This window comes from Heterodontus francisci, chromosome 5 (assembly GCF_036365525.1).
Source record: "Heterodontus francisci isolate sHetFra1 chromosome 5, sHetFra1.hap1, whole genome shotgun sequence".
NCBI lineage: Eukaryota > Metazoa > Chordata > Chondrichthyes > Heterodontiformes > Heterodontidae > Heterodontus > Heterodontus francisci.
Window position 1 is genome coordinate 65894589 of NC_090375.1, and position 20593 is coordinate 65915181.

General features: G+C 43.3%; 1 protein-coding gene across 1 annotated transcript; it reads left to right on the forward strand.

Annotated features, from left to right (window-relative positions):
- Window positions 1-14088: 14088 nt before the first annotated feature.
- Window positions 14089-16974, forward strand: LOC137370258 (trace amine-associated receptor 4). Its single transcript, XM_068032637.1, is given in 5 exon segments — window positions 14089-14259; window positions 14879-14970; window positions 16032-16203; window positions 16205-16316; window positions 16319-16974. Coding segments are annotated over 5 exon segments (1203 nt in total).
- The last annotated feature ends 3619 nt before the right edge of the window (window positions 16975-20593 follow it).

Genomic DNA, 20593 nt, shown 5'->3' on the forward strand with positions numbered 1-20593 from the left:
CATCTCACCATCAATGATTGCCTGCCCTGCCGCCATGCATCCCAGCTCCAATGCCTCTTCTTCCATTGGCATGCCTCCAATTCTTGAACTTTCTTTCGCATATTGCACTCTCTTTTCCTGCAAGCACATAAATTTAGATTAGATTTTAGATTAGATTAGATTTAGATTAAAGATACAGCACTGAAACAGGACCTTCGGCCCACCGAGTCTGTGCCGAACATCAACCACCCATTTACACTAATCCTACACTAATCCCATATTCCTACCAAACATCCCCACCTGTCCCTACCACCTACCTACACTAGTGACAATTTATAATGGCCAATTTACCTATCAATCTGCAAGTCTTTTTGGCTTGTGGGAGGAAACCGGAGCACCCGGAGAAAACCCACGCAGACACAGGGAGAACTTGCAAACTCCACACAGGCAGTACCTGGAATCGAACCCGGGTCCCTGGAGCTGTGAGGCTGCGGTGCTAACCACTGCGCCACTGTGCCGCCCAAATGTTTCCAATGTTACTCACCCATTAAAGACATGCACTATGCTTATGTTGGTGGCAGCCTAACTGTCCATCATGATGCCACAGGGATGCCTCATGCATGCAGCCATTCAGTACTGGCAGTGCAGGAGTCATCTTCGACTGACTGGTGTCCTCACAAAGAAGTTAACATGCATCCAACAGCCAGTGCTAATGCCTGGGCATTGTCACTGACTGGGTGGGCATCCTCTTCTTGAATTTGATATTCATTCTTAGTCACATTTAAGGCTGTAAGCTTAACATTATGCACTGCACTCACCTTGCCAGAATGTGTCAGGTGATCGATCCTCTTTTGACAATGCAGCCACGTACATGGGACCACCCCATGGCTGCTCACCTTCTCTGCTATCTTCTTCCATGCCTGTTTGGTTTGCCAAGGGAACAGGACTTCCATCTGTGCCCATGCAGCCTGGAGGAGAACCTTCAGGGAGGCATCAGAGAACCTGGGCACCACCCTTGCTCTGACTTCTGCCATATCATGATTTCTGCAGCTGCCAGAGCTCCCTCACTGTTCCCTCTGGAGTTGCTGCCTTTAAAAGTACTGCTGGCTGCCTTTTAAAGATGGCACCAGCCTTGCCTAAGCCGGTACTTTCTCCTGCCCACGCCTCCTAACTGACTGGCTCCCAAGCCTGGTGGGCGTTAATTGGATAGCCCCAAAAATATCATGCTCCCACTTCCACCCACCACCCACATGGCTATGCCACCAACTTTAGGTCCTGATGTCGGGACTTCATTGTGCTGTTAAAATCCCAGCTATTATTGACCTATTAGTGATGTGTGTTTAGTGACACTATATAGTTGGTGTCTTTTAAAGCCTATGTTACTATATTTGTAGTGGAAGGAATAAGTGAGGGCCTAACTGATCAACCTCAGTGGGAGGTTTTTGGCACTGAGGAATTACATGGACCAGATGTGACATTGTGCTGTGAAACAGCAGATTCATCTGCCTCTAGTGTAGCCATGTCTTTCCTGGAGGATGTGCCCTCACCATATCCTTTGATTTGCCTGGGAGCAGACCTTGAGGCAGCAGTATAGTTACTGAAGGCAGGTTTCATTACTCTCTCCATCTGATCCCCAGCATGTTGAGCCTGTTGCACATTACAGCCCAGGGTCACCACAGCGGAAGTCTAACCAATCATGAGAGATAATCCAACAACACTTGGCAACAATTCCTATTGACACTCTGCTGCAGACGCCTATTGAGTTGCTGCGTGCTCCATGGTTGACTGAAGTGCTCATAAAAAAGTACAACTACACAGATGCAATTATTGGTCTGCTCCACAGTAATTGTCACACCTTGCAAATATTTTGGATAGCCTCAAATAAGTTCTCAAAAGTCTATAAAAATCTTCTGTAACATTCAAAGCCCTTGACTCAACAGCCAAGGAAGGACATAATGCAGCAATCCAGCCAGCAGGTTCTTGGTTCATCTCAACCCCCTACTACTTGCATTTTCTTTCTTGCCTTCATTGATTCAACTGGTGATGCCTCCTCAGCTTCAGTATGTGCTTGTATTGATAATTGTGGCAGAATGAATGACTGCAGGGTGTTGAAATATCTTAGCTAATATAGGCCACTGGCATTTTAGTCTGTTTCTTGGAACAATGTCCTAGAATGCTGCCTGCATAAATCTGCTTCAATAGTATATACAAATTATAATATGTTTGAGAGAATGAATGAGTGTGACTGGACAAATGAGCAAGCAGGTGGATGAGTAGGAGAAGAAGAAAATAACAAGAGTAGAATGATACTAGCATTGAGATTAGGGTGGCCATCAAGTTCTTTCTATGCTCTCCAATTATTTTGAATGTACCCTCTTTAAAGGGGTCCAATCACTTGAAAGTTCATGGACCTACTTCCAAATAGATATTTTCCTTTCTGTAACATGCCTCCTTATCGTACAAAAAGAGAAGTGGTACCCAAGTTCCAAAGTGTTACATATGGGGCAGCAGCCAGTTTCTAAGAACTTGTGAAAAGTCATTTTATGGGATATATACTTTGCCCACCTATTTGATTTAAGGTATTGGTGGATAATCTCATTTTGATAGATTTTTCAGCTCAGCATTTTCATATCTCACGTCCCCTGGATGTTGTAGACACTGTTTTGCTATCTCCCTTGCACTCTGCACTACTCTCTTGGTGAAATAGTACTCAGGAGTGCCAAAAAAAAAGGCAACCCTCCTGTTGGGTTTTTATTGGGTTTAGTTGTATTAGTAACATTGTAGGGTGTTCCAGAGAAAGTCTTCGGCTCCGGTAAAGATGAACTAACAATTCTTTATTATTTATAATTACTATATACACTCTCTGCAAACCACCTAAGCTCGCATCCTTCGTGCTGCATACCTTCATCTCAAGCCTATCTCATGTGACTGTTACATCATCACTCGTACATTTGGAGGGGTCTCGCTTACTGTCTTCAATATTAACCCTTTACATCCTTGTACTACATCTCCCCCCAAGTCTTTATCCAACATTTTTCCAAACATATGTACTTCTCTACTCCTCTCTCTCCCCCCATCCTCTGACTTTACAGACTCAGTCTCAATGGAGGTTTGACAACTCTGCCCGATCTCGTCGTAATCTGACTGGGATGGTCAATAATCTTTGTAGGACGTCTGCGTTGCTGACTTGGTTTTTCATTTCTACAGGTTGTAGTATTTCGTTCGGTTTGGGTTTACATACGTACATACGAATTAGGAGCAGGAGTAGGCCACTCGACCCCTCAAGCCTGTTCCACTATTCAATAATTTCATGGCTGAACTGATTATTCTACATTTCCACCTACCCCCCATAACCTTCCATCCCCTTGATTATCAAGAATCTATCTACTTCTGTCTTAAAAATATTCAAAGACTGTGCTTCGACTGCCTTTTGAGGAAGAGAATTCCAAAGACTCATGACCATCTGAGAGAAAGAAATTCTCCTCATCTCTGTCTTAAATGGGCAACCCCTTATTTTTAAACAGTAACCCCTGACCCCTAGCTCGACATTCTCCCACAATGGGAAACATCCTTTCCACATCCACCCTGTCAAGACCCCTTAGGATCTTATATGTTTCAATCAAGTCACCTTTGACCCTTCTAAATTCCAGCGAGTACATGCCTTTCCTCATAACACAGCCCACCCATTCCAGGTATTAGTCTAGATTAGATTAGATTAGATATACAGCACTGAAACAGGCCCTTCGGCCCACCGAGTCTGTGCCGACCATCAACCACCCATTTATACTAATCCTACACTAATCCCATATTCCTACCAAACATCCCCACCTGTCCCTATATTTCCCTACCACCTACTTATACTAGTGACAATTTATAATGGCCAATTTACCTACCAACCTGCAAGTCTTTTTGGCTTGTGGGAGGAAACCGGAGCACCCGGAGAAAACCCACGCAGACACAGGGAGAACTTGCAAACTCCACACAGGCAGTACCCAGAATCGAACCCGGGTCCCTGGAGCTGTGAGGCTGCAGTGCTAACCACTGCGCCACTGTGCCGCCCTTAGTAAACCTTCTCTGTACTGCCTCCAGTGCATTTACATCCTTCCTTAAATAAGGAGACCAATACTGTACACAGTACTCCAGATGTGGTCTCACCAATGTCCTGTAGAGCTGAAGCATAAACTCCCTACTTTTTAATTCAATTCCCCTCGCGATAAACTATAGCATTCTATTAGCTTTCCTAATTACACGCTGCACCTGCATACTAACCTTTTGCGATTCATGCACTAGGACACCCAGATCCCTCTGCATCTCAGAGCTCTGCAATCTCTCACCATTTAGATAATATGCTTCTTTTTTATTCTTCCTGCCAAAGTGGACAATTTCACACTCTCCCACATTATCCTCCATTTGCCAGGTCTTTGCCCACTCACTTAACATATCTATATCCCTTTGTAGCCCCCTTATGCCCTCTTCACAAGTTATTTTCCTACCTATCTTTGTGTCATCAGCAAATTTAGCAACCATACCTTTGGTCCCTTCTACTAAGTCATTTATATAAATTGTAAAAAGTTGAGGCCCCAGCACAGATCCTGTGGCACACCACTCGTTACACCTTGCCAACTAGAAAATGACCCATTTACGCCTACTCTCTGTTTCCTGTTAGCTAACCAATCTTCTAGCCATGCCAATATGTTGTCCCCTACACCATGAACTTTTATTTTCTGCAATAACCTTTGATGTGGCACCTTATCAAATGCCTTCTGGAAATCTAAGTACAATACCAGTTCCCCTTTATCCACAGCACACATAACTCCCTCAAAGAACTCCAATAAATTGGTTAAACATGATTTCCCTTTCACAAAACCATGTTGACTCTGCCTGATTACCTTGAATTTTTCTAAATGCCCTGCTATAACATCTTTAACAATAGCTTCTAACATTTTCCCTAAGCTAACTGGCCTGTAGTTTCCTGCTTTCTGTCTCCCTCTCTTTTTGAATAAAAGAGTTACATTCGCTATTTTCCAATCTAAAAGAACTTTTCTTTCAATCTAGGGAATTTTGGAAAATTAAAACTAACGCTTCAATTTATTCATCTTCATCTGGATCTTGCAGATGGATTATAGGCTGTTGCTTTTACAGAATAGGAATAATATTCCTCTGATTCTTTCATATATTCTCTTCATTTGTTCATATAGCATACAATCGCTGATAATCCTCATGTTTATGGATTACTGTATCTTCTCATTCCAGCTCATGTGTCCAAACATTTTGACCATTGTTCAATTTGAATAAGCTCCTCGCTCAAAATTTCCAATTGTATTTCCAGGTTTGTTTCCTTCTCTAGAAGTTTTCTCTTTAATATTGCTAAAAACAGAGACATTTTGTTGAAGCTTTTCGTCTTGCACTCATCAGGACAAGAATACCAGTGTAAGGGAAGCAACAAATTTATACTGTATGAGAAGAGAGTGCTGATCAGTTGGTAAGTGGACTCTGATTGGTAGAGGCATTGCCATGGAGAATGAACAAGTTTATGGTGATTGACAGTTAACTGCCAAGCTTTGTTTGAAATTTAAACCAGGCAGCTTGACTCTGATTGGTCAAGGCATTGCCCTGAGGAATGAACCAGTGAATGACTGTCACTTAGTTTGTTTAGCTGAAATAGGCACAATGTGTGTACATGTTCTTTCTGTCTGAAAAGAAAAGGCCCTGTATATTAATATATGTAACTTCCAGTACGTGCAAATGCGCCACACTCCGAGCCCGACTGACAATCTTAAATTGGTGGTCAGCGTAATTCTTAACACACTGAGGATTATTTAGCAAATGTTGTCCAATAGCAGAATCACATCTAATGTTGGACACTGTGTTTAGAGTTTTGCAAGCACAGGCTGGTTGGGTACGGTCTGTACGTTGCCCATTGCAAACAGCAGAAGGGACATGTTGTTTTATATGTTCCACCAGTCTTTGGGACGTATGGCCTGTATAACTAGCATCACACTGGCATTGAAATTCATATATCACATTATTCATTTGTGTGATAGGTAGAACGTCCTTTCGGCTTCCTGTTAGTAGCCAACAACACACGTGTTGCTACTGCATAGTAGCAGTGTGAAACAGCTAGCTTGACCTGTTGCTCAAATTTGTGGAATACATTACCCTTCCAGGGTAATCTGAGGTAGACTGGACACCTTTCAGAGCCGAAAATAATGGCCTTAGACCCGTTCATAAGTTTGCGTGATATGCAGAAATGATCTGATCAGGGTAGCCATTGTCATGCAGGATGTCTTTGATTCGCCCTATTTCAGCATCAAGCTTGCATGGTGAGTAAATGGCTATTTACAAGGTTGCCGATAATGCCAACCTTACAGTGTGTGGAACTGTAAGAATCCCAACGCATGTATTAACCAGTGAAGGTAGGCTTGCAGTCGACCGTGGTAGAGAACCCTTAGTAGATTTCTCAACTAGTATGTCAAGGAAAGGGAGCTCATTTGACTGCTCCATTTCAAAGGTGAATTGAGCGCAGGATGGAGCCATGTAAGGAAATTATTACAAGCAGCTGTGGATTCAAATATAGCGAACGTGTCATCTACATATTGGAAATATGCAAAAGGTAGCAGGGTCGGAGTCATTCCCTCAAAGACATGTTTCTCATGGAACCCAACAAAGATGTTTGCGAGAGCTGGGCCTGGAGGTGATCCAATGGCAACAGCAATTTGGGCATACATGGTGTTAAAACAGAACTCAATTGTGCAAGTTGCTGAATTCATAAGTTCAATGAATACTGATTCACGCAATGATGGCAGGTCTAGATTACCATGATATAGTTCTGCAGCACAAATATCTATGGCTTCCTTAAGTGGTACATTGGCGAATAGGCTAACAATGTCAAATGAGCACATGGACACGGCATTGCTATCAATATGAAAGTCCTGTATGGTCTTTGCAAACATGAAGGAATCCTTCACCGTGTATGTGGAGAATGTGCTTAAAACTGGTTGTAACAATTCACCCAACCATTTGGCCAATTCATGTTGTGCAGAACCGGTCATAGACAAGATAGGGTGTAGAGTGACATATCTTGGGCAGCCCATAGATACTCGGACTCAGCGAGCTGTGAGAACGAACCCTGTCATATATATCATCTGGCAGCTCATTGCTCTTACACAAGTCCAGCAAGCATTTTCTTAGCTTACTTTCGAGCAAGGCTGTCCGGTTATGTTGAGCAGCATGGCCGATGGATACAAATTTGGACCCATCATTAAGTATGGCGTGCATTGATATCGTCACACTTGTTAAGAATGACTATTCCCATCCCTTTGTCAGATTTACCGATGTGTATGTCTGGGTTGGTCTTAAGGCCTCGCAACGCTGTCAGACATTCACATTGTATGTAGAAATCAGACACATCATTTGGAATCCCGCAATATGTGCACACTAGATCAGCTAGGTGCGCTTTCAAGGGCTCAGCATCTTCAGTGGATGCTGGTTTATGGCAGGAAATTTGGGAGCAGAGGAGTCCAAACTCAGCAAATATGTCTTCCTGTTTGATTTGGGATGAAGGCTTCAGTGGTGCAGCCTGTACTTCTGTGCTCTGACTCACCACAGCTAAGGAGCTCTCCACAGCCTGTTCTACAGGTAAGTAGTTTTCTTACTGTATCAGGTCAGTATTTATCTTTAATTTTACTGTTGTTCACCTGGTGTTTCTTCCAAAGGTAAGGAGATCTTCAAATTCTCCTGGTCACTTCCACCACTGTTTACCGTTGTTTTACTATTGCCACCATATTGTATTTGTTGGGTTTAGTGTATTAGTAGCATTGTAGGGCTTCTAGAGAAAGTCTTAGACTCCAGGTTAACTAAAAACTCTATTATTTACAGTTACTATATACACTCTCTGCAAGCCACCTAAGCTGGCATCCTTCATGCTGCTATACCTTCTTCTCAAGCCTATCTCATGTGACTGTTACATGATAGCTCATACAGTGAGAGGGTTTCTCTCACTGTCTTCAGTATTAACCCTTTATGTCCTTCTACTACACCTCCTTTCACTCATTCCTGAAACAGCAGCTTCACGTGAATGTGAGCTTCACAGCCATTGATCTACTAATTGACCAGAAAGGATGAATGCAATCTTTAGGAAGGAAAAGCAAACTTCCCTATAAATCATTACTTCAGGCTGTTAAGTAATTGCAACAGTGCTAGAAATCGCACTCCCCATGCTGCAAGCTCCAAGTGTTAGACAGATGATTGCAGAGACTCATGTGCAATATGCTAATGATCCAGAACTAGAGACTGCAGTGAGAACAGCCTTGTTGAATGTGTATAGGCACAGAGCTCTGTGCTTGCTTTAGGAAAGCTACCTTATTGTGTCAGCTAAGATTTTTATAAAGATCAGGATAAATACCTGTTAAGGAGTTCAGTTGAAAGTTATCAGGTTAAGTATACAGAGAGATTATTAACATTTGTTTGTTGAATTGTTGGGAGCATTACAATGTCACATCAAAGAAAGCAATCAAATATAAACTGAAAAGTTAGATAAATAATCTTGAAATTTATTAAATTTATCTTTGGGGTGGCGCGGGAGAAATCTTTGTAGAAACCTATTCTCAGGAAAGAAAGTAGATAGGATTGAAAGGGATTCCACGTGAAAGGAACAGAACTAAAGGGCTCCATCACTTTTTATTTCTCGCTTTCTTAAGTTCCTGTTTGGCTGGAAATTATTTTGGGATTATATTCTTGCAACTGATAAAATATTGTTAATAAAAAAGCAAAACAACCTCTTGATTTTGGTGGGAAGATGAAAAAAATGGGCAATTGAAGTACAGCTGACAATTAGCACAACAAGCACATTTCAGCAAAAAGTTAAAAGAACATTGATGTGAATTATCTCAAATGAATTTTTAAGATGTTTAAGGCAAATTCTTCCTTCATTATTGGATTTGAACCTCTATATAAGTTAACATTGAGTTGTGAACCTGGAAATTGCTGTTGACCTGCTGTTTGATCATTAGCTGAATTACTAAAGATTGACTATGGAAAAGCTATTTTTAGTTACAAGTGCAAATCATATAATCCCCTGCTTGCACTGTGGGCTCTCTAATGGTGTATTGGAAATGATTATCATGTAGAGTGACTATTAATGACTTATTCTCTACCTTACCTGTCCCAAGTATCCACAACTAAACTCATTTTGTGCAATGCATCCAAAGCATCAACAGAAGTTTATCCTGTATTTTCCTATCATCTCAACAACAACAACAACTTATATTGATATAGTGCCTTTAATGTAGTAAAACATCCCAAGCTGTTTTACAGGAGTGTTATTAAATGACATTTGTCACTGAACCACATAAGGTAATATTAGGGCAGATGCTTGGTCAAAGAGGTAGGTTTTAAGAGCATTTTAAAGGAGAAAAGAGAAATACAGAGGCAAAGAGGTTTTAGGGAGGGAATTCCAGAGTTTAGGGCCTAGGAAGTTGAAGGCATAGCCACCAAGGTGGAGCAATTAAAACTGGAGATCCTCAAGATGCCAGAATAGAAACATAGAAAATAGGAGCAGGAGTAGGCCATTCGGCCCTTCAAGCCTGCTCTGCCATTCATTATGGTCATGGCTGATCATCCAACTCAGTAGTCTGTTCCGGCTTTCGCCCTTTGATCCCTTTAGACCCAAGAGCTATATCTAACTCCTTTTTGAAAACATACAATGTTTTGGCCTCAATTGGAGGAGTGCAGACATTTCAGAGAGTTGTAGAGCTGGAGGAGATTACTGAGATGGGGAGGGACAAAGCCATGGAGGGATTTGAAAACAAGGGTGAAAAATTTAAAAATCGAGGTGTTTTTCAACCAGGAGTCAATGTAGGTCAGCGAGCACAGAGGTGAGGGGTGAACAGACCTGGTGTGAGTCAGAACACAGGCAGCAGAGTTTTGGATGACCTCAAGTTTATGTAGGGTAGAACATAGGAGGCCAGCCAGGAGTGCATTGGAATAACCAAGTTTAGATGTAACAAAGTCATAGATGAGGGTTTCACAGCAGATGAGCTGAGGGAGGAGTGGATGCGGGTGATGCTACAGAGGTGAAAATACGTGGCCTTAGTGTTGGTGCAGATATGTGGTCAGAAGTTTATCTAGGAGTTAACTATGACACCAATATTGTAAACAGTCTGGTTCATCCTCAGACAGTTGCCAGGAAGCTGGATGGAGTCGGTGGCTAGGGAACTGTGTTTGTGGTGGGAACCGAAGGCAATGGCTTCAGTCTTCCCAATATTTAGTTGGATGAACAGAAATTTCCTCCAGTCGGACAAGCAGTCTGACAATTTATTGACAGTGGAGGGATCGAGAGATGCCATAGTGAGGTAGAAAAGAGTGTCATCAGGGTACATGTGGAAACTGATGCTGTGCATTCAGATAATGTTGCTGATGGGCAGCATGTAGATGAGAAATAAGAGGGGGCCCAGGATAGATCCTGGGACAGATCAGAGGTAATGGTGCAGAAGCAGGAAGAAAAGCCATTGCAGATGATACTCTGTCTACAAATGGATAGATAAGAATGGAACCAGGTGATAGCAGTACCACCCAGCTGGACAATGGTGGAGAAGCATTGAAGGAGGATGGAGTGAACAATCATGTCAAACTCTTGTTATGGTCATGCGAGAAAGGTGTCTAGGGGTCTCTTTCAGCCTTCACCTGGTCTTATTATAACAGGATTTAATTTTTAAACACACCATATTTAAAGCTCCCCCTTGGTGAATCCTTGTTCACCACTTTCCGATTCTTTCTTTTTTCTTTTCTTTTGGGCCTCCTTATCTCGAGAGACAATGGATACGCGCCTGGAGGTGGTCAGTGGTTTGTGAAGCAGCGCCTGGAGTGGCTATAAAGGCCAATTCTAGAGTGACAGGCTCTTCCACAGGTGCTGCAGAGAAATTTGTTTGTCGGGGCTGTTGCACAGTTGGCTCTCCCCTTGCGCCTCTGTCTTTTTTCCTGTCAACTACTAAGTCTCTTCGACTCGCCACATTTTAGCCCTGTCTTTATGGCTGCCCGCCAGCTCTGGCGAACGCTGGCAACTGACTCCCACGACTTGTGATCAATGTCACAGGATTTCATGTCGCGCTTTCCAATTATAAGGCAAATAAATGAGCATAAGGTGATTAAGTGGCAGGGCCGTATCTCCAACACAGAAGTCCTCGAGGCGGCCAACATTCCCAGTATATACACCCTAATGAGCCAGCGGCGCCTGAGATGGCTTGGCCATGTGAGCCGCATGGAAGATGGCAGGATCCCCAAGGACACATTGTACAGCGAGCTCGTCACTGGCATCAGACCCACCGGCATCTATGTCTCTACTTTAAAGACGTCTGCAAATTGACATGAAGTTCTGTGACATTGATCACAAGTCGTGGGAGTCAGTTGCCAGTGATCGCCAGAGCTGGCGGGCAGCCATAAAGGCAGGGCTAAAGTGTGGCGAGTCGAAGAGACTTAGCAGTTGGCAGGAATAAATACAGAAGCGCAAGGGGACAGCCAACTGTGTAACAGCCCCAACAACCAACTTTATCTGCAGCACCTGTGGAAGAGTCTGTCACTCTAGAATTGGCCTTTATAGCCACTCCAGGCGTTGCTTCACAAACCACTGACCACCTCCAGGCACTTACCCATTGTCTCTCGTGACAAGGAGACCAAAGAAAAATAAAATGAGCATAAACAAGCTTTCTTAGGTTTAAAAAAGAAAAGTGAAATTTATTAAACTTAAACTCTAATTCGGTTAACGCCTATGGATACAAGCCACGCCCCACGCTAGCATGCGTACGCGATATGCACATGCAAATAGAGACAGAACAGAGCAGATGAAAAATAGTGGAGAAGTTAGAGGCAATGTCTGAAGAGGGTTTATTGTTACTGTGCTTCAAGCTCGCTGTAATCCTTGCTTGTAGGTAGATCTTGCTTTTAATTGGGGCCTAGTATTCTTCTTAAACCTTGTTCACAGTCAGAAACTTTTCTCTCTTGGGGTTCATATGTCTTCAATGGCTTCTGAAGCTGGTGAGAGCGAGATGAGAGCAGACAGGAGATAGGTCTTTTCAGTCCAGGAGCAAACAGCTTTCTGAGTTTTAAAACTCTGTGGCAAGTTCAAATTCAAAAAATCTCCAACAGCCAGTTAGTTATGTGACTAACCTGGTCTGACCACGTCTTCTCTGTATTGGGGAGCAGGTACTCATTCCTTTGTTCCAACACTGTCTGCGAGTATGCAAAAAAGGTCTCTCCAGTGAGGGGCCTGGCAATTCCTTGTGATAGGGCCTCTTTTCTTCCCAGCAACAATTTTAAGTTTTAATGTTCATGTGGCAAAATATGTGTCTCATTCTTGGCGGGTGAGAGACTGCATGACACTCTGCAGACAGGTCAAGAAGGACGAGGAGGGATAATTTACTCTCTGAGTACATCCCACGTGTGGTCATATTGCAGCATGGAGTAAGCACCAACTTATATTTAATTATAACTTTGTTAACACAAGTCTCTCATAATTATTTACAAATTTCATTTACATCTTCCTTTCCACTATTTGGTGTGCTACAATACATTCACAATGGTGTGACAATCAGTTGGTATTTTTCAGCACAGTCAAAAGGCATTCTATTTGCACCACTTCTCTAGTGGTGTAAGAACATAAGAAATAGCAGCAGGAGTAGAGCAGATGGCCCCTCAAGCCTGCTTCACCACTCAATACAACCACATCAATTTTCTGCCTCAACTCCACTTTCCTGTCTGATCCCTGTATCCCTTGATTCCCTTAGAGTATAAGAACATAAGGAATAGGAGCATGAGTAGGATATTGTATAATATTGTCTCTAATTAAAACCTTTAATCTTCTCCCTGCTTTTCCTATCCCTCCTGAAAATCACAGTATATGAGCTAGGAAGTTGGCATGACTAGCTAGACACATTGCCCTCAACCTTTATCTGTTATCTGTTGTACTTATTGGCATAGCACTGTGCCAGCCTCCTGAGGTTTTTCAAGATCAGCCATGTGTTCACAACAAGTTCCTAACCTGGATAGAGCCTGGCAATGGAAGCCTGTTGGCAGCCACAGATGGGAAATAGCATAAAGTAATGGCTGTAGCTGCTACTAAAAGGGGCTGTTAGATTGTTGAACAGAAAACTCAAAAAGACTAACCAGTGACACAGAGCGTCTCCATTTTCATAACATTATACAAAAATTCAAACATGGAAACAGGTCATTTAGCCCAATCTGTATATGTTGGTGTTTACCCTCCCTATGTGCAATAATGCTAATCCATGTATCCACTCTGATTTTATTTTGCTTCATTTCTCTTTCCTTCTACCACCTAGGGCGGCACAGTGGCGCAGTGGTTAGCACCGCAGCCTCACAGCTCCAGGGACCCGGGTTCGATTCCAGGTACTGCCTGTGTGGAGTTTGCAAGTTCTCCCTGTGTCTGCGTGGGTTTTCTCCGGGTGCTCCGGTTTCCTCCCACAAGCCAAAAGACTTGCAGGTTGATAGGTAAATTGGCCATTATAAATTGTCACTAGTATAGGTAGGTGGTAGGGAAATATAGGAACAGGTGGGGATGTTTGGTAGGAATATGGGATTAGTGTAGGATTAGTATAAATGGGTGGTTGATGTTCGGCACAGACTTGGTGGGCCGAAGGGCCTGTTTCAGTGCTGTATCTCTAATCTAATCTAATCTAATCTATCTAATTTATTTTTCACGTTAACATGATCTCTACTTTAATCGCTCTGGTCATGCATTCCATGGCTTTGCAAGCCACTTGCACACATTTATACTGTTTTCTGTCCTAAGCTTTTACATTTAATCTTAAATCTATGTCCCTGTTTTTCTAGAGAATGAGCACATGTAAAAATGAAAATAATTCTCCAAACAACACATCTGTTCAAAGAGCAATGTTTTAGGAGCTTTCTGTTGCATCTCATAACAGCACCACATGCCCAGTTTGTTACTGAGGAAACAGCAGCAAACCATTTTTCGCAGCGTGTCCTTGTGTTGAAGAAATAACATCTGAAGCACCGGACACATTGGCCTGAATTTTAGTAGTGCGCCACAAATCGCAGTGGCATGCTTTGAAGTTGGCAGTCCACCTGCGCGTAATGGCCATCGCTGAGCCTCCGCGATATTTCGTGCTACTTCCATTTAAATGGAAGGGGCGGAATCGCTGGCCCGATGACATTGAGGGGGCGGTCGCTCTGTCCCCGGCAACGGCGTCTGGCACCACCTTGCAGGCACCAGCGCCATTTCTAAAGAGCTTCAAGTCCTTACTAGTAATTTAAATTTTTAAACAGCACAGCACCTTTACTTTAAATAAAATCTGTCAATTGAACATCAAAGCCACTCTTCCACCCCGCAATGAGCAAACAATTCCCTCCCCCAAAAAAACATTTTTGCCGGTACTGACCTTTCAGCCACAAACTTTATAATCTTTGCCGTTCAACCCCTTCCCACCATCCCCTCAGCCAATGGAAACACTTTTCCCTGCTCCCCCACCCTGATAATTTCACTCCTCCCCCCTCCCCACCAGAACGCCGAATGGAGTTCCGAAGGCACGGGAGTTCCGGCCAGTGGCTGGAATATCAGCATGGGACGGCTGCCGGGACAAGTTTATTTGCATGTGCTTTCATTAATTTCAATACTAAAATGAAGGCCCCGCCGCAGAGTGGTGGGGGGAGGCCGCATTGAGGCCTTGCCGCTGCTGGTAAAATACGGCGAGGACTTCTCAGCGTCAGGGGCCGTGACAGACCTCTCCCAGAAGAATTTTCCGGTTCTCCGCCACAACCCCCGATGTCAGAGGGCGAGTAAAATTCAGTCCAATGAATTCCCCTCCCTCCACCAGCACTTCATCCAATCACATCACTCCAATTGACCTTTCTGGTTTGTCTGTAGATTGTTATCCTGAGCCACAAACCTGAAGATGCAGGAGAGCAGCTCAAGGACAGGAGCATGGACTATGGAGTTTACAGTGACTGGATGACAAGGTAGAATCTTTCAGATGAAACTTTAAGAAAAGTATGTTTTTACCCAAAAATTACATTAAGGGTGACTTGGAAAGGTGGTAAACATTTTGATTTTCCTATTGGAGATTGAGTAGTGGGGAACCACTCTTGCTTATAGGATATGGAGTGGAAACCAACCCAAACACATCAGAGGAGGGATTTTTCTGTCTGTTGATGGTAAAGATCCAAGGTGAAGTGAGTTTGAGCAGATTCAACTTGGTTTGGTTTGGATCCAAAATATAAAACTGTGCACAATTTAGTCCTAAATTTCGAGGAAAAAGATCATAAAGGTGTTTGATGGGTCAAATTGAAATTTCACATTGGTATAGTACAGGGTCGCCTTTTGAGGCTGTGGTTGAAGCACACCGCAGGATTGAAGAGGCTTTCTTCAAGCACCTGGCTGCTATAGAACCATAGAAACATTATGGCACAGGAGGAGGCCATTCAGCCCATCGTGTCCGTGCCGGCTGAAAAAAAACTAGCCACCCAATCTAATTCCACCTTGCAGTATCTGGTCCATAGCCTTGCCGGTTATAGCCATGCCTTTCTAAGTGGTAGTTTATCCTGTCCCTCAGAATAGACTCTAACAATTTCCCACCACCAAGGTCAGACTGACCATACTAGAAATACATTGACACTCTGTGCCTAAAGTAGAAATATGTTTATTTTCTCAGTCCGATGGAAAAATATAATTTAACAAGTCAATCAAAATGTTTAAAAAAGCGTTTTACTTAGACAATTAAGTCATGCAATGACTTATATAAAGTGTTCGACAATTATGTGCCGTCCTGAGGTAATGGGAAATCCCACCTTGCAAAATGCTTTCAGATTGTATCGTTCCCAACAAAGTCTCGCTTTGAGGCAAATATAAGACATGTTTTATTATTATTATCGGCATCAATGATGCCTCTTATGGAAAATGATAGCCATTTGAAAATGAAATAGTTCCTCAAGTTGCTAAATCTTTTGATTGAGCCCAGTCGGTGGAATCAACTGAAAGCGCTCGCATACTGTATCATTGGAGTTTGAGATACAAATTTGAGATACATCTGCTGCTGCACCTTCATAAGCAAAATGTTAACGGTCGTCTTCATGGTCTTACTGACAATCGCTGTCCTGCCTGGCAACTTGGTGACCCTGGTTGTGTTCCGAGGCTCCAAGCGCTTCTGCACCCCTCAGGGCTATCTGAAGGCTTCTCTGGCAGCCGCAGATCTGGGCTGTTGGCATTGTGGTGGTCCCATTTTCCATCTATGTGGAGATATTCTTCATGCTGAAAGAATCCTCTGCAGAATGGGAGATGGACACTTTATTCAGCGACTGTTTCCAGCCTTGACCGTGATTGGGACGATCTATTCCGGCTGCACCCTGGTTTCCATCAGCATCATCTTTCTGCTAACCATTGAAAGAAGCATTGCCATCCTGTAGCCCCTTCACAAAGAGGCAGTGATTACCAGGAAGAGAAAAATGTCCCTGATCAGCATCTCCTGGTTTGCCATTTTCTTCCTGGCCATGCCCCCTCTGATATTGAGCAAGCGGATCATGCTCCAATATAATCCCTGCAGTCGAATGTGTAACTTCATCTTTGTGGCCGGGAGGTTACCTCGGAATGGCTGGAAAATTCTGCTACTTTTCCCAGCTTTTGATTTCACACTCCTGGGAGGGACGGTGGCGATAAACATTTTATCTTTCAGCAGTATTCGGCAATATTCCAAACAGAGAAAAGTTCTGGCGAAAGGTAAGTTGACCCGATCGGCATCTTCTGACATCAAAGCTGCAAAAATCATCGCGACTCTGACTCTCGCCTTCACAGCTTCCTTCTGTCCCATCGTTGTGTTCGTGGTGGGAAACGACCTGGGATGTCAATGATGTGACTTCTCGTTTTTCGCCTTTTGGATCCTGACTTCAAACAGTTGCTGGAACGTGATAATTTACAGCGTTAGAGATCAGAAGCAACCGGCTCTGGAGCTGCTGGCCGCCTTCAAATAAGTCACCTCCACGGACAGGTAGCTAGAAGCAGCGCAAGGGGTAAACTCTGATCCAATTTACCTTGCTTTCAGTGAAAAATACACCTTAACACTACTGACACTGTTAAATCAAGCTTCGGGTCAACATTTTTCCTCTATTGTTTAACTGAGAGATTGTATAATGCTAAATTTAAGCGAGGAGACAAAGGGTGTTTTTTCATTCAATAACTTATGACATGTCTTGGCATTTTAAAAAAAAACACTCATGTACATTCCATATGTATATATACACTGACAAACGGAATGCTGCATGGTTACTCGACGTATTCTACTGGATGGAATGGGGCTGATTGGTGAAGAGAAATGCAATATCAATCTACAATGAAATTTGCCTACTTAGACGCTGGCATGGTGCCATCATACTTGTAATTGCATTTATTTTTGTTTCGGACGTAAGTTATTTAATTCAACCTCTTGTACTGACTTTGCATGGTTATAGTCAGTGTCGTGGACCTGATGCGTTATCCTTAACGATTGCCTATGCTTAAATAGAAGTCTGCCCCGTCTTTATCAAATAAATTGTCAGTGAATAAAATATTTTTCGAACTGACTGCACGACTTCAGGATAAATCTGGCTCCCTTCCTCCAATGGAAACGTTCAATTGTCACAGTAACAATGAAGTGTTTATAAAAACTGAAAGCTGAATGTGTATTCGCTGTACTTTCACTGCCTTAATTTAACGTGCTGACACGTGAATCGTTTGTAAATCGAGTCTTTAAATGACTGAAGAAAAGATTCTACCCGTTACGCTAGGGTTGGCAAAATAACTTATAATGTATTAATTATAAATAAGTACCATGGACAGCGACCATCCTCCTGGGCAAAAACTCTCCTGCCTTCTTTCTGAAGTTTTCTCCACCTCGCGTTCTATATTCCGACAACGAGTAGATGTTATTTTCAGTGCGGGAGTTCATTGCCATAAAATTATCTAACTGATGAGAAAATTTAAAGTGTAATTTTTCTTATTTCAGACTGCATGCAAGTTGAACATTGAATCTTACATTTAATCCTGCTGAGGCTATTGAGGCAGTCCAGTAAGAACCGTAAATCCTGTGGAAAATATCGTTTTAAACCATGTACAGCTATAAAGCTCCTCAGATACCGCTCCCCTCTCTTTCAAAACTGCTATCATCGCTCCTTCCTCAAAAATCCCACCCTTGGCCCCACTGTCCTTGCAAACTGCCCACCATCTCCAACCTCCCTTTTCTAGGGGTTCCGAATAAGTGTCACTGACCCGAAATGTTAACTCTGCTTCTCTTTCCACAGATGCTGCCAGACCTGCTGAGTGGTTCCAGCATTTCTTGTTTTTACTCCCTTTTCTCGGTCCTCGAAGTGTTGTCGGCTCCCAAATCTATGCCCATCCCCCTCGCAACTTTGGGCGAGATTTTACTGTAGAAATAACGGCTCCAAATGTTGCAGTCAGTGACCAACTAATCGTGCTCGTTGTTGATTACACTTAACATTTGCTCACAGATTTTCGAGTTTCATCGAGCCGGACCATTAAGTCTGTTTCTCTCCTCACAGATGCTGCCAGATCTGCTGAGTATTTCCAACATTTTCTGTTTTTATTTCAGATTTCCAGCATCCGCAGTATTTTGTTTTTGTATCTGTACAGTGATGTTAGTTAAGGGATAATTATGGTCAGGGCACCACGGAGAACTCCCCTGATCTTCTTTAAAATATTTTTTGCATATATCTGAGAGAGCAGACGAGGCCTCGGGCGCCATTCACATTCCCTTGGTACTGAAATCCAGTGCAGATTAATTATGTGCTCAAGTCCCTGAGTGTTAACTTACACTTACAATCACAGAAGCACAAAATTCACAGAATTGTTACAGTATAGGAGGCCATTCAGCCCATCATGTGTGCGCTGGCTCTCCAAAAGAGCAATTTACTTAATGCCACTGCCCGCCTTCCCCCCACTGCCCTGCACATTCTTCCTTTTCAGATAACAATCCAATTCCCTCTTGAATGCCTCAATTGAATCTGCCTCCACCACACTCTCAGGTAGTGTATTCCAGATCCTAACCACTCAGTGTGAAAAAGCTTTTCCTCATGTCGCTATTGCTTCTTTTGCCAATTACCTTAAATCTGTGCCTTCTTGTTCTCGATCCTTCCACCAATGGGAACAGTGTTTGCCTATTAACTCTATCCAGACCCCTAATGATTTGGAATACCTCTATCAAATCTCCTTTCAGCCTTCTCTTTAAGGAAAACAGTCCCAACTGCTCCAATCTAACCCCATAACTGAGGTTCCTCATCCCTTGAACCATTCTCGTGAATCTTTTCTGCACTTTTTCTGAAGTATGGTCCCCAGAACTGAACACAATACTCCAGTTGAGGCCAAACCAGTGTTCTAGACAGATTCACCATAATACCCTTGCTTTTGTACTCTATTTATTAATAAACCCTATGATGCTGTATGCTCTATTAACCACTCTCTCAATCTGTCCTGCCATCTTCAATCATTTATGCACATATACATCCAGGTTTCTCTGTTCCTGCAAACCTTTTATAATTGTACTCTTTATTTTAACAAAGTGAATCCTGACAATGCAGAGCATGCGCAGAACAATTGCAGACATCATCAATGTGTGCAAACATTTGCCAGCCTGCCAGCATGAATGCGTGCATGACGTTACCACACAATGACATCCTCCCTCCCACCATCCCTGCTTCAATTGCCACTTCACCCTGCTGAATCCCCGCCACTCACTCCCCCGCCTGCTTCCCCCCCACTCAGCTACTCAGTCCCCCCTCGGCCACTTGCTCCAGGCCTCGTTGCTTTCTCCCCCTCCCCCATCTTCCCTACCGACTGCTTCCCCCCACTCAGCCACTCACTCCGGATAGCGCCACTGCTTCCCTCCACTCCCCTTGGCCGATTGTTTCCCCCCGCCCACCCACTTTCCAGCCACTCGTTCCCTGCTTCCACACCCCCCTCTCCAGCCGCTAGCTGTGGCACGGCGGAGAACGATCGAATGCGGGAGTGATGGCTGAGAGGAGGGAAGCGGAGCAGCCCGGATCTAGCGGCAGGAGAGGTGTGGGGGTGGGATGGATAGGCGATGGCAGTCATTGAGGGGATTTTCGGGTTGAATTTGTTTTTTGTGATAAATTGAGCAGCGCCATCTTTAATCTTGGCAGCTACTTGAAATGTCGCAGTGACATCCTAGTGGAAGAGGCTGCATTTGCACATGTGCTAGTACTGCACCACCTAATGGTTGCATTGTCAGCAAATGCAGCCTTAAAATTATAAAAGGATTTGATAGAGTACACACGGATCATGTATTTCCACTTGTTGTACATTCTCACCACTCTCTGGGTAAAGAGATTTCTCCTGAATTCCCTATTGGATTTATTAGTGGCTATCTTATATTTATGGCTCCTATTCTGGTATCTTCTCTATGTCTACCCAATCAAACCCTTTCATAATCTTGAAGGGCTCGATCAGGTCACCTCCCCCAAATCTGCTCAATCTTTCCTGATAATCTGTATGAGAACTGAGAGGTTATACCTATCAACATTTCACACAGACAGCCAGTGTTTCAGCACGTCATTGTTTGCTGATGAAAGTCAGAACCCT